The sequence below is a fragment of the Cariama cristata genome, unplaced genomic scaffold, assembly GCF_000690535.1.
Source record: "Cariama cristata isolate BGI_N322 unplaced genomic scaffold, ASM69053v1 scaffold3759, whole genome shotgun sequence".
Taxonomy (NCBI): domain Eukaryota; kingdom Metazoa; phylum Chordata; class Aves; order Cariamiformes; family Cariamidae; genus Cariama; species Cariama cristata.
This window is the reverse complement of record NW_009636489.1, coordinates 376,267-391,712: the sequence shown is the minus strand read 5'-3', so window position 1 is coordinate 391,712 and position 15,446 is coordinate 376,267. Positions and strand designations below refer to the sequence as shown.

Sequence of the window (15,446 nt, the reverse complement as noted above, 5' to 3'; positions counted from 1 at the left end):
GGTTTGCTTTTTGTTTGTTTGTCTGTCTTTGCGTTGGGTTTTCTCTCTCTCTCTAATAAATGCTTGGAAAAACAAAATACCCGTTGTTGAAAGACAGCGTTAACATCTAGCGATGCAAATCCACATCTGATGTCTGTGAATTATCACCGATACAGTCTTTAAGGAAAAGTTTTAAACTATGTTTTGGAGTCTGTTTAAAAGAACAAAAGCTTATCGACTGCTGAGCAGCACTCCGGAGAAGTAAATCTCAAAAATAAAAGTTGAAGACTTGGTCTGCTTTGTATGCTGAAGTCCATTATGATTTTTGTAAGCGTACTTTGTAAAACCTAGATAATTGCGACATCTTTTCTCATAGGAAGCATAGTGCCCTGTAGGAAAATGTTAAAGATCCAAAGTAAGAATGACTACTTTTATTGTTTTTCAGTTGTTGTAACTCCTTCTTTTGGGGACGTCAGAAGGGAAAAAAACGTTTTCTGCCTTAAAATTATTATCCTATAAATAGCTACGTTTGGGAAATGCTCACTGAGGTGCAAAATCTGGGATTAGAGTTACTAAAATTATCCTAGCGAGTGGAATGTAAGATTCAGCATTTGCTGAGACTTATTAACGGTGTCAGATCAATCACCTGAACTCTTATTTGGAGGAAGCGAGCACTTTTAGTAGCATTAATGGAATTATATGGGAGATGCGGCTGACATTGTGAGGAGGTTTTTTTTGTTACATACTTTCAAAGAAATGAATAAATAAAGGAACCCAAGCAAAAAACCAATAACAAAGTATAACTATTATGGGGGGAGCAGAAAAGAGGAATCAACGTGTTAAAAAAAAATCTTTATTGCTAAAATAAATTAGATAAGGTTTATCCAGAATGACAAGAATTTGGGAGCTCTGGATAGGCAGATAGATTTGGAATTGTTTGTATTGCATCATGATTGTCTAGGTAATTTACCAGCAAAGATGCAATGGAATAATAGTTTCTTTAAAAAAAATATATAGTTTTGCATGTAAATTGTAAAGTCTATTCTGAGTGTGTCATACTAATCATGTTATAATCAGTACATTTTGTAGTCCAGAGGGTCTCATTTTAATGACTATGGAGTCTGAGGTTTCTCGATAGTACAGTATTTAACTGTACAATTAATTTGTAGTTAAAATGGTAATTGAATGTGTGTTTATTTTTCAGTGTTAGCTTGGTCTGTCACACAGTATTTAATATCTAATGTCTGACTTTCAGTATATTCTGGATGTTTAACAACAACATAAATTGTTACTTTGTGTAATCTTTGTGTTTATGCAAGTTCTCAGTATTACAGTCAGGACTTTCATTTCTGACATCTGAAAGTGATTTAGTGTTGACCCATCTTACTTGGTTGGTTTTAAGTTGTTGATAAAAATCAGATGTTTAAGTTTTCATCGTGAGGGGTGGTGGTCCTTGAGCATACCTCACGCTAAGTACTGTATTTGCTTAGGTACAATTTAAAAACTTTTTTTGTCTTGTAATTTAGTAAATTCTTCTCCATAGTTTGCATGCAAACTATGTATAACAATATTTTGCTACAAACTAGCCTGAAAAAGTATTTCTCTATACATTTGGAACAGTGCGTGTAGACAATCATATTAACTCTTAAATAGTTTGAGACGATGTTTTGCCAGTGCAGTGTTGTAATGGACACAAAGTTATTTAATACAATTCTTCTGGCTGTTGGTGGTGATTGCTATTCTTTGTGGCTTTTAATTCTGTTTTCTTGTAATCACTCATCCTCTTGGAAGCCCTAGTCCAAACCATGTGTAAGAGTTGTAGTTTAAGGCAGGTGAACAACTCTCTCTGAAGTCAGACTTCAAGGTGTTCAGAGTAGATGGCACAGTATATTATTATCCAGGTTCCCATTAACTTGGAAAATGCTATTCCAAATATCTGGAAAACGTTGTGTGAATAGACAAGATAAAAATATAAGAAACCCAGTTTAGCAAAGGAAGAATGCAATGCAACTGACACTGAAGCTGCCCTCTTTTCCATCTGACTGAGAATTTCGGGATTCAATACAAGAAGCAAGATGGTAACTTAACATTAAAGTAGATGCTGACCATCACTCTTGGGTTTCCTGTATCAGAAAGATAGATCAGAAAATGTCTGGTCTTAAAACTAAAATTGTACTAATTGGAAATATTTTGGTTAGTAACTGAAAAAGTGAGCTTCTTTCCTGAATACTGCGTAATATTTATGCAAGCTGCAGGATACCAGTGGAGTAGATAACTTCAGGGAAGTAATTTATACTGAAGCAAAACCAAGAATAATGTATAGTGTGTAAATGGTAGTTATATCCTGATCAGAATACATCTACATGTGCCAGAATTATGAATTCTTCCTTACCGCAGTTCTTGATGTCCTGTTTAGAAAGCTGCTCAATGTTTGTTGTTTATCTTTTGTTCCCCCCGTCCCCCTGAAGTAGTCAGTACCAACTACAGTGGAGCAAGTTACACTAAACTGAAGCAGCTTAAAATTTGTGGTGTCTATTCTTCCTCTAGGCCAATAATACAATTTTGTAAAAGATCCCTTTAGGACTACATGAAAACGTTTACTAAAACTTGAGCAAAAATTTCCTTAAACAGTTTCTATCAAACACAACTTACACTTAACCCTATTTTTATTATTTATGGCATGAGCCTTTTTCAAACCTCTTGCAAAAATAATAAAAATAATAAAAGATATTTAACAACACTACTTAACGTTAGACAACAGGCAATTTGTACTTAATTTTGAGAAAAGTTGACAAAGTTACTGGTTTTGTGAGTAATGGTAAGCAAGTGTTTTGCTTGGTTAAAACTTGAAGGCATTTTATTCTAGGTCCCTTTGATCTTGTGCACTAGTGAATTAATAAGCCTGACTTTCTTCCCGTCTTTTCACATGCAGGCAGAAGGAGAAGACAGCCTTAAAAAGATGCAGCTGATGGAGCTTGCAATTCTGAATGGCACCTACAGAGATGCCAACATCAAATCACGTAAGCATGTCATAAGCTCAAGGATCAATGCCATAGTAATGTTTGCAGGTTTTGATTCCTAAAGCTTCTTTTTGGCAAACGTACAGTAGCAGCTGTGCTGGAGAATGGAACGCAGTAAAAAACCAACAAAACAGTAGGTAGCTGTTGCAAAAGATCTTCTGGAGATAAGCTATGTCAGTTTGGGGGATTTTTTGTTTGGTTCCCCCACCCCCTTTTTAAAAAAAGTATGTCTGGGTTGAAATATTTAAAAATACATAGTTTAAAACACCTCAACCCTTAAGCCAGGTTTTTCTGTTTTACAATAATTTTTTCCTTAATACCTGTAAAGGACCATAGACTCCTTTTCAGTTTTATTTTTAGAGATGTAATTTGAAAATGTTACAGATGTTCAGGATACTGTGAATACATTTTTCTGTATTATATTCCTTCCTTTCATCTTGCTTGCATGTGTCCCCCCCAATGTTACGTTTTTCCAACAATTCATCAACTGATTTCACAGCTGAGTTCACAGGGATCAGTGATGTAATGAGCCATTTTTACAATTTCTTCCATTACATTTGTGTGAAAATGCTTTTGCAAACGCGTGTATGCACAGGTTTACACTTGAAAATTAATTACATACACCTACTAATGAGAGCATATACCTATTATGTGTGATATAAATTATTTTCTCTAGTTGAAAAATCTAATTTCTCCTCCTGAAAATGTAGTTGCCAATACTATTCCAAAGGAAATTTTTGGTGTAGCTGTTTTACAGATGTCAAATGTAAGCACGGTTAAATCAGTCTTTTCACTAAGGGCCTACTGATATTTGCAAATTTATTTCTCCACAAAGTCACCATTTCAATGTTGAATATGTTTAACAGTTGGAATGCAGTTAGGTCAGTTTGAGAGTGCTTACACCAGTGTAATTATTCTGATTTGAAAAGAAACATAAGCAAGGGCTTTTACCACTACAATGGTAGTTGTAAATCTTCAGCCCTAATGTACACTGTAATATTTAAAGCTAGATCAGTTTTAAATGTATTTTAGTCTCTAAATTATTGCAAATTTCTGAGTAAAATGGCTTTCAGATTAGCTTAAATTGATACAAACTGTTACATAGAAACCTTTATATTAATTTTAGCAATTTCTTTCTCTGATCTATTCCCATTGGTCTATTGTGGCAGTAGAAGTGGGAAGATGGATTTTTTTTTTTTACTAGAGATTTCCACACCAATACTCACTTTTTGATAATAAGACAACTTCACTGTTTGTGTTCCGATTTTAGTGAAAACTTGAAGATGTAGAAGCCATACTGATTTATTTCCATTTAAGAAAGGAAATGAAAATGTTTGAGGAGGTTTTTTAATTACATATTCAGTTTGAGAACTTTTGTTTAAAAAGTAAAAAAAAATTAAAAAAGCACAAATCTCAAATCTGAAAAAATTTCCACCAGATTTCTCTTTTCAGACCACCTGTAAGTTAATTAAATCAATGTAGATCAACAGTATTGCATAGAAATCTATAAAGTATAACCCTTTAAGATTGACTGTTACCAGATTAAGAAGTTGTGCATCTCATGTGCCAACAGGCTTCAAACAAGACTTAATGAAATGTCCTAGTGCTGTTTAAAAAAAAAACAAAAACCCACACACAAACAAACAAAAAAACCCAACAAAACAAGAAGAAACACCTGTTTTCTTTAACCTAAGCAAGGCCATCATGAACTTCTAATACAAAGGAAGTATTTTATTTTGGGGAATTCAATATGAAAATCACTTTTGAGTCTATTTTATTCATGCTAGAGTAGGAGAGGAGATGCGTTGTGTTTCCAGGTCATCCTTAACTTCACTCGTTCTGGAAATTGGAATTGCGTATGTGTTTAAATACAATTTTAAGATGTATAAAAACTGTAGACTCATGCCAGCTCTGCATAACTGAGTATCTGTGGACTCTCTAGTTGCACTAAATTTTGTACTCTGTATTTGATTATGACAGTATTTGCCTTGTATCTCCTGCATGCATCTCAGTCTCATGCAGTCTTGATAGCATAAATGAAGAAATGTGGTCTAAATGGAGCTTTTGTGCTGTGTAACCTGTTTGAGAAATCTACCTCACTGTTTTACAATGGCTTTTTTATTTTGCATGTTCATACTTAATCACACTGGAAAATGGAAAGCTGTTTGCATTTGAATGGTGTGCTTTGGCACTGTGTGATCAGCGCATGTACTAATGATTTCCTTTTATTTTTCTTCTTTCCTACTTTTCCCCTTTTTTCCCATTCTTTCCACGTTTTGTACTGCTATCTCCATACTTTCCTCTGAATTTCTTTGCTTACTGTAGCAGCCCTTGCCTTTTCTCTTGCAGCAACAGCCCAGGCTCCAAGGATTATTACTGGGCCTGCGCCTGTTCTCCCACCAGCTGCCCTGCGTACTCCTACGCCAGCTGGCCCTACCATAATGCCTTTGATCAGACAAATACAAACCGCTGTCATGCCAAACGGAACTCCTCATCCCACCGCTGCAATAGTTCCACCTGGACCCGAAGCTGGTTTAATTTACACACCATATGAATACCCTTACACGCTGGCACCAGCTACATCAATCCTTGAGTATCCTATTGAACCTAGTGGTGTATTAGGTAAGATCTTTGTACGCGGATGACTGGAGAATATATTGCTTATGCTTTTCTGGTATTTGCAAGGTAGAGGTCGTGAGGCTCAAAGAAAAAAAATTTGAAGCGACAGTCTTATTTCAGGTGTATCAAAACTGCCTAGGAAAATTGCTCAAATGGTGTAACTCTGGAACATTCTAAACATGTTTTGCATTAGTAAATGTGTATGTTTAATATATTAGTAAGATTAGTGAAAATAAAATCTTAATGTTTGTGTGACACTAGGTGGTGGTTACATAGGCAAGGAAAAAAACCAAACTAATAGGAATTGACATCTATTATATGTCATTTGGGCTCCCATAAATACCAGCTTTGTGTTTGCTCTCTTTAACAAATTCATTTCCAATAATCTTTGGAAGAGAGAACTTCCTATTTTGCTGTACCTTTTTAGTAGCAAAACTGGAGAGAATGGAAGGGTCTTTCTTCAGTTTGTTGGAGATTTTGCTTCTTTTTTTAGTACACAACTGATAAATCTCTCCGCAGTGTCAGAAAAGCTGTAAATCATTTTGTAAGCAGAAAATAATTTCAGTGAACGAATAGAAAGCAAACTAAGTTCTGACCAAAGGGTGACACAATTAGCAACTTTACCGATGTTGTCTTTTATATACATTGGATTGAAATGTCCATCGTTCCTAGTATTTCAGACCATTGACTTGCTGTGTGAAGGCGAGAATGATAAAGCAGCCGTGACAATTCAGTTAACTGGTCAATATGGAACAAGCAGTTCCAATAGTTTCTTTCTTCCCTATCCTCTACAGAATCTAAATAATCTTTTCTCTTCAGTTTGTTCTGAATTGCATATGACCTTGGTGCTGCACAATGTTGATTTTATAGGACTTTGATCTTAGTTTGTTCAGTGGCAGTTATTGATTTACACAAATTCTAAACATCTGTAATGAACACTGGACAATAAGGTTCAAAGTATTGCAAAAAATCAGTGTTTCACTTACGTGACAAATACTTAAGTTATCTGTATGTGTGCATGTTCCAATGTTACATTTTGTACACTAAAAAAGAAAATGTATTTCAGACTTCTGCCTTTCAGGATTAGTGGATCAATAATAAAAATGTTAGTAGGACAAAAGTATGCAGTAGGTCTGTCTTGGAGCAGCTTATGGTTGTTGGCCATTACCCCATAGCCAAAATTCAGTGAGCATATGGTAATGTCATCGTTTATTAATTTCCCACAAACATATAAAAATTATCCCCAGCTCCACCACCCCTAATCTGCAAGTCCATTTGTGATACATCCTGGGGTAAATTCACAGTTACAGGCATCGTCACAGTAGCCATCAGTTGCTGGTTAGTGGCAAACCCCTCTCCTGAATTAAAATAATAGCAAATGAAGAAATACATCATTCCGTGGCAATAATTTAATACGATGCAGGGAACTTTGATTTCTCGTAGGATTTTCTGTAGAGGGGAGGGGAAAATTACTCTTAAAATGGCATCTGAAACCATTGCATACTTTTGGGCTTAGCTGTGAGAGCGTAGGTGTATTGCCCAAAACAGATCTCACCAAATAATCTTTTTTAAAAAAGGAAAATGGGGAGGTGGGGGTGGGGATCACACTCCCACTTAGACAGAATAGAATCAACAACTCTTTAGATATCTGCTCTGTTACCTGAGCAATTGTATAGAGTTAATTGAATTAAATTAGTTTTTCATTGAGTTTTACTTCATAATACACTCACTCTCATCAATAGCGTGCTATATTTTGTCCATTTTTGTGGTGGACCTGTAAGATGTCTTAAAATAATTCTGTTACAAAAGGCAGAGAGATGCATCCCTAGTAGTATTTTTGGGGATATTGGTATTGGGATCAAATTTTAGTTGGTGACTAACTTTTAATTCCCTTCCTTTTATCTTCAGGTATGGCTTTCCCAACGAAAGGCTAAGAATTCAAGAGCGGTCTTAACTGATCCTTCATCAGATCTGAATTTTAACAAATGCTTAGTTTCAGCAGCCTTGAAAAAAGCTTGGCCTAGCAGTCAGTGACTTACTTGCACTTTTTTGCACATAGATTTAAAATAAAATAGTGCTATTAATTTGGATTAGCTCCTATTATTACAGAGTAGCTGTAATTTATGAGTGTATAGTAGTATACTGACTGCTAAGTGTTCTATATAGTGTTTGCTTTACTAATCACCTAATTCATTGCGGTTCATACTTATTGACTTAAAGTTTAAAATCACAATTTGTAGGCTTGAAGAATTGCTTTAAAACTTTTTTTTGTGGTAGAACTGGAAGTGATCCTAAGGTTAGCAAATAATTGTCAGTATTAAAAGATGGCATTATTTAAAATAGTCCTGCTGCAAGAAAGGCACTTCAGTGAATATGTGACTAGTAAAGCTTAAATGTGCTTGGGTCTAATAGATTTCATGAAATACTGTAATTTTGGGATTGTAAATGAATGGATTAAACAGGTTAAGGCCAGGATGTTTAAAATAAATGCAATATTAATCTGCACAGATAAACTCCTTTTTAAGATTAAGATTTGAAACTACTGTGCCTTAACTTGTTGTTTTTCTTAAAATGAACTTTTGTAGTTAATGATCATTTAAATCCATTTTGATAAACCTGCTGTTAATGTTTTCTTTGAATGTTTTCTAACTTTGTCTTGGTAATTGCAATTTAACTAGGTGCGGTGGCTACTAAAGTTCGAAGGCACGATATGCGTGTCCATCCTTACCAAAGGATTGTGACCGCAGACCGAGGTTAGTTTAGTTCTGCAGTTCTTGTTTGTAAGAAGTGCTTTGAGTGTACATGAGATTTGCAACACCACAGCTGGTTAACCAAATACCCTATTTTGACCCATTTGATACTTTTCTCAAAAATCGGAATAGTTAATATTTTAAAGCTTTGGGAATGCTTGCGGTTTTAAAAACATTTTGTAAACTTGGCTTTCCCAGCTCAATTAAATATATAAACGTTGTGATATATTTAATATAAATGCTATAACTGATTCAATTTTTAAAACTGTTTAAAGATCCACCTGCATCAGGAAACACTATGAATTCAGTGCTACAGTAATTAATTTGGTTGTGTTCCCCCCTGCCCCCCCCGCCCCAATTTGTTCTTTTAATTGGTGTGGAAATATCAGATTGGTGTTGCAAAATAAAATGAATGGATGGTTGCTTAATGAGAAAGAAGTAAAGGAATAAATGCCTCCTGTCTGTGTCTGGAGAAATCTGAAGATTTAGATTCCTTTTTTTCCAATAAACTTTTGAGCCACTGTACTGTATATTATGAGGAGGATGCATGTTCTCAGATACCTGACTGAATTCAGAAAGGTAAGGGCTGTGAAGATAATACTTCAAAAGTTGTTTGAGTTTGAATTACTAAGGGTGGGGGTAGGGAGGGTGTTTTGGGTTTTTTGCCAAAATCTGTTTCTTGGTATTTGCCTTTTGCTGCTAAAATGTGTAACCTGAAGGAGAAGCAACTTTTGAAGTCCTGTTGGTGAGATGACATCCAATATTTGGGCATCTCTCTTTAACCCTTGAATGGAAAGTAAATCTTCATTTTTCTCCTGTTCCTTAAGTGTAATGCCTTTGGACCCCTGAATGAAGTATTTAAGCTTATTGAGAAAAGTGATATTTTCGGTTTATTGACATTGGCTAAGAAGCAGTGTGTGGGCTGAATTCTTATCCCATCCCTGCTGCTGACTCACTGTGGGTTTCGGCAAGTCATTTAATCTCTCTGTTTGTGTTTTCCCATCTGTAAAATAAGGATAATAATACTTCCCTACCTCACAGGGGTGTTGTGGGGGTTCTTGTTTTGTACAGGGCTTTGAGGATGCAAAGCATTATGTGCCAAGTATTATTATTCTGCTCTCATCAAAATCAGTGTTGTCCAGGCTTCCATGATACTGTAATATTCAAAAGCCAAATTCAGGTGACAGTTCTGACATCTCCTAACATTGACTACACTTCACTTCTCAGAACCTTCCATAAATTAACTACAAGAAACAATACAGATTTCAGTCAATACAGTAAAAAGGGCCTGCCTGGATATTTGCTATGCTATGTAACACTTTTATCTTTCATATGGTCTTACACTTTACTGAAAGCGTAAAGCTGATGACAAGACACTACTTAAGTTTTCTAGAAGATTACTTCTTCTTTTATATCGCCGCACACTATTTAGAACCTATTGGCTTGTTCTCCTTTCTTGAGAACTCTTCAATGGGCAACAGGGTATAATCAGAATAAGATCATAGCCCATGTTTACCAAAAAAGAAAGAAGAAAAAAAAAGGAATAAGAAAAAGGAAATAGAAAAAAAAAAAAAAAGATTAAAGCCTGTCTCTGTCAAGAGTAATGGGTGGTAAGGATTTGGTTGTCTTTGAAAGTTTGACCTGATGTTGCAAAAATCAGTTTTTGCTAATGGTCTTTCATGATCTGCAGTGGTAGTTTCAGGTGACAGGTGAGACTACGTTTTTGTTTAATTAGATATTTGCCTGAGACAACTAGTAAATATACTGATAAAGCACAGGGCTGGGGGGAATATCAATTTGTAGTTTAAGTTCATTGTAGTGTTTACTTAACATAGATTTTAAATACTTTGCGAAGGGCCTAGATATTTCATCTGGGTCACTTATAAGTAATTGAAATTAATTATTGGTATCATGTCATCGTCTTTTAAAATACAGCCATTTTCTGATAATACAGTGTTCATCTCTAGCAATATTGGAAGTCCATCGTCTTAAGTAGATAAAGAAATACATATGGCTTATCTCCTGTGGAATAAGTTATGCATACCTCTCTCTCTTAGCATGAAAACCATGCTGGTATTTCAGGAGAACGTTACTTTAAAGTCTTAGCTAAATAATCCCAGTGTGTATTAAGAAACTTACACAAAATTAATTTTACAACTGTACTTCACTGTGTTTTGGATTTGAAAACCTCGATTATCACTGCACAGATATAACAGTTTCACAAAAGGTTGTGAAGAGAACTTTGTTCAGCAACAAAACAGTTCCTTTTAATGTGCTAAAATTATGTTGTAGAATTAAAATACTATCAGTATTTACCCTGTTCACCCATTTGGTTGTTCTGTCACCGATATACTTCTATAGCTATAGCCATGAAAAACAATGTCAGCAAACCGAAATAATTTTTTTTCAATGCGGAAACTTTTTTTTTATATAGTTACATGTCACTAAATCTATATTGGCATTCATTGGGTCTAAAGTTTTTTTTTAAATTCTAAATCAACTTTCAGATGACTTTGTAGTACTACTGCATTTACTTTTTAAGTAGGTTTTTATTCTTTGCATAGGTGTTTTGTTGTGGTGTTTTTTTCCTTTTTTTTTTTTTTTTTTAGAGATAAGCACTGCATTTAAAGCAAGAATCCCCAAATGTGTAAATGTTTTATTCTTACAACTAAGCATTTAGGATTGGTGAAGGTTGAAAAATATAGCTCATTTTAACTCAGAATAAAACCCCAGTTTATAAATAATACAAAATTGAATTTGATGCATATAACAGAGAGACTGACTGATTTAATTGTAATAAACTGTAAATGGTGTTGCACAGTTGACAAACCTGTGTGTACTGTAGAAGGCCAGAGACTTGGCAGAGGATGTATCACAGGTGTACTGGTATTTTTAAAAGGTAGCTTGCTTTGATTATAAACTCCACAAGAAATATTAATGCTGAGAATTTTCTTGAATGTTTTATCCAAACCAACTGTCACATAATTTATATATAAATTTTAATACCATTTAATCAAAATTGTAATCAGTATCAAAGTGCTTTAAGAGTCTGTTTCTAGTATACCTGTAAAGTGGTGAGATTGTGCCACATAAAATATTTATTTTTATTTTTGCTTGTTTTTCAAACAGCCGTTTTAATTTAAACAAATCCCACTTAGCATGATTCTGAAAAAATTCAGGGAGCATGTGGTCTCATTTATGTTACAGTAGTAATTTTTTGTAGTGTTATGAACTGTATCCTAAATGATAGGCCATTTTTATTATGTGAAAGTAAATCAGCCCATGAGAAAGATTGCTAAATGGATGCTATCTGTGAATATTACACCTACTGGACTTCATTTTATGTAATGGCACAAATCTGACTTTGCACTGAATACCTTTCTCACTTTCATCTCCTCTGCCTTAGTCAAAATGGCAACAGTACAAAAACTTTATCAACCTCAGAATTTATTAGCTATAATTAAGCTGTTGAATGAGTCTTAAAAAAAATATTAAAAAAAAAATCATACTACTGTTAAGTGGACCAAGTTTGGTGAAGGAGAATGTGAGAGCATGATTAAAGAAGGAACAGCTCAAGAACATTGGAATGATAACTTTCCACTTGAGAACTTTTTTATGTTTTACTGTAATTTGTGTTTTTGGGTTTTGTTTTGTTTTTTTTTTCTTTTGGGTTTTTGTTTTTGTTTTGTTTTTTTCAAAAGAAAATAGTATTTACAGGTGGCTTCTTTTAAAATATAAAAATATAAAGCAGGATTTTTTTTATATGAAATGTCAGATTTTATTGTATTTGCAGAGTATTAGCTTTGAAAATGAATAAAGAGAGCTGTTTGTAGTTTTAAAATGCCTTATTAGTATCAATTAGATATTTTCTCTATTTTTTGATGTACTTAGAGCTTTTTAAGTATAGACTTTAAAATGGCAGGACTTCTACAGTGTTTACATGCAAGTGCATTTTATAAGTGTCCTATATGTGTAAAATAGTATTTCGAACGGGAAAATGCTGGCTAAAGTAGCAGGCTGAGCGTTTTCCTGGTTCCCACGATGATGCCTACGTTGCTAGACTACAGTTTAGTATTGCTTTGTATCATGAGGCCAAGAAATTCCATGTTGTTTGTAAATAGAATAAATGAAAGGCAATAAAAAATTTATTGAACAAAAACCCTTTGTTTGGCCCATAGTTTGTTGAACCAAATTGTTTCTCTAAGTTCAGAATTCTGTAGATGACTTCATTCTTTTAACAACCAGTTATTAATAATCACATCCATCATTAATAGTTGCTTTAATGCTTGCACTTGGGGAGGTACTAATGCTTAATAGCAGTCAGATACTGATGCTGTGCACTGACTGTTGTTCCAGAAATCTTCTACCCAGTTCCAAAACTGTTCATCGTTTTTTGTTTTCCAATTTCCTTCATCGACTGCTACTAACCATTAGTTGTTAGTCGTATTTTATCTCTATTTCTCTTGTTAACCGGTTTTGTGGGAGCGGGCTTCTCCTTCACGTGTCCAAATCATGATGGAGGGCTGTCATGATTTTATTGCATTCTGTAGATGGTGTCAATCAGTATGTCAGAATTAAACATGCTTGTTTTTTTATTAGTTGTGATTAGTTTTCATGTTGTCATTAAGCCGTCACTAGCTGGAACTAATCTCTTCTCTATCTTTTCTTTCTTTTTTTTATTTTGTTTTTTTTTTGTTTCTAACCACCCAGCCGCCACCGGCAACTAACCTATGACCTTCTGACCTCTGAACTCTTCACCCAATGATGACCTGACCATGCCTGCCTGCTGATCAGTTAACTGGTAAACGCCTTTGCTTGCCTGTCTTCAGTGCAGCGAGCTGGGGCACTTGTCCGTTCGTCTTACCATCTAACAAAACAGACAAAGAAATTGTTGTCCTCCAACTCCGCTTTTTGTTGTTCTCCTGTTTGGGTGAAAGTGGTTCTAGAACCTGCACTGAATAGTAGTAAAGCAATAAGGTCCAACTCATCCCTCCGCACTGATCATCCTCTAGTGTCCTGCCCCAAGCGAACGGTAAGGAGGCCTCGCACGAGATGGAGACAGATGTCCCTTAACTACCCGATGACAGAGGCAGTTACTGTGAGAGACTTCTAGGAATATTTTTCTTCTCAAAAAAAAAAAAGGAAAAAAAAAAAAAGAAAAAAAGAAGTCAAAGCTCTCTCTGAATGTACTGTGTGATGATGCATCATGCATGAACCTTTGGTCAGGGATGTCATTGGGGAAGGGATTCCAAAAAGTATTCAAAATTTGATACGCTGTTTAGTCACTACCGGTGCCCTCAAAGGGCAGACGTTGCAGCCTTTTTTTCTATTGCCTGCCAAATTGGACGTTTTAAAGGAAAGTGTGCCATGAAATGCAGATTATGATGACTTTTCAGAACTATGTTAATGCAGAGAACAAAACAGCAACACTATTAAAGCAAAATCTGAGTTTAAATTATTTTAACCATATTTTAATCTCCTCGAAGATTACATGAGAACAAGGTACATGCATTATGTGTCACATTACTGGGCAAACTGTTCAAATATTTTTTTTAAACCTCCCTGTATAGAAAAAATTTCATTAAGGATGTAAAAGCCATGCTTGCCTATTTGCTGTATACATGTAATGAAATTGTAGATAAAGTGTAGTGCATTGAAACAAAATGAACAAAAAAGTAGATACTTTTACTATACAAGGGTGCTGGTGCAGAAAAAAAATATATTTTTGGAAATGTAGCATTTTATACTTTCAAGTGTTATAAAAAAAGAAAAAAAGAACAAAGAAACCCTTTATTTCATTAAATGATTTTTTCTGGTGGTTGTCAAGAAACAAAAGACCAAAAGAGCCTTTTAGTCTTTCTTTTTTATTTTTTAAGTATTGGAATAAGTCTAAAGAAAAGGAAGTGCCTTATTTTCTTCATGGTCATTTAGTCAAATGTCTTGTATAATCAGCTTCTCCCTCAGACAAGTTACTGCATGCCACTCAGTCGCCCAGTATGTGAAAGAAGCTGTGAGGGAAGACAAATGATGAGTTGACCATATTGATTACCTGATTTTTGCCATACTAGTGTGATGTGACTTTGCCAAAATCTCATTACATAAAATATTCGCTAAGTTTTTGTCAAACCAGCCCATGGTTATTTCAGCCACTCTACTATTTCAATCATAGCAAATGCCGTACTTGTGCAATGTAAACCAAAGGGTTCTGTGATACAGACTGTCTCGTGCTGAATGAGACTAGTAGCTGACAAGTGTTTGTAGAGCTGGGAGTATGTCGTTTTTGTTCAGGGATGGAGAGGAGTTTTCTTGATTTTGGTTGGAATAAATACACATCAAATATAGTAGGCTTCGGCGTCACCCAGAAAACTGATGTTCTGTGCATAATGAAATTGAAAGTGCTTAGCTAGTTTTCAGTTACAGTCTGAGCGCGTCCCTGGTTGTCACGAGCAGCTCCTGCAGTGGCAAACAGCGTGCAAGTTACTTGTTTTTCAGCTCTTTTTTGATTATTGTTAGATCTGCCTGCTGGCTTTTCTTCATAAGATAAGCAGGAGAGGGACATCAGCTAAGTGTTTGAAGTCCGGCTATACTTTATTTTTAACCCTTCTTTTCACATGAGGTTCGTACAGCTGGGCAATTGCAGGAGCTGAAGCTGTTGAACGCACAGTATTTGATTCTGAAAACATGAAGTATTACTTTATGTGGGGCTCAGTACTAAACTTGGCAAATATCAGGTGATAACTTTATTCCCCTCTTGTCAACTTATTCTCCTCCTGCAAATCTTCACAGCTTCCAAATGAAAAGTCAGTAGTAAGCTAAGAGGGCTTACATTTTTAAGCACCTGCATGGTGACCTCATCTAACATCTTGTCTCACCTGGAAATAATTATCAGTTTATTTACTATGCAATAGACATTCATCCTTTCGTATTCAGCTAGCTTTTTGTTTTATTGTGCCACTGGCTTTGTCTTCCTGTTACACATACAGTTGTGTTGATTTTATTTACAGTATATGCTGTGCCATTTTGATTTTACTTTGGTTGGTTGGTTGAATAAACTTGCGACACTCGAACATTTGAAGAG

The 15,446-nt window shown here is 35.1% G+C and overlaps 1 protein-coding gene across 1 annotated transcript in view; it reads left to right on the top strand.

The window, feature by feature from the left end:
* QKI (QKI, KH domain containing, RNA binding) overlaps positions 1–13,267 on the top strand; it is a 66,212-nt gene extending 52,945 nt beyond the window's left edge. Inside the window, exons 3-6 of the mRNA XM_009707940.1 lie at positions 2,912–2,999; positions 5,349–5,621; positions 8,297–8,371; positions 13,079–13,267. Of these exons, the coding sequence (XP_009706242.1) occupies positions 2,939–2,999; positions 5,349–5,621; positions 8,297–8,371; positions 13,079–13,095 (426 nt within the window). The 5' untranslated portion in view covers positions 2,912–2,938 and the 3' untranslated portion in view covers positions 13,096–13,267. The remainder of the gene's footprint in view (positions 1–2,911; positions 3,000–5,348; positions 5,622–8,296; positions 8,372–13,078) is intronic.
* The last annotated feature ends 2,179 nt before the right edge of the window (positions 13,268–15,446 follow it).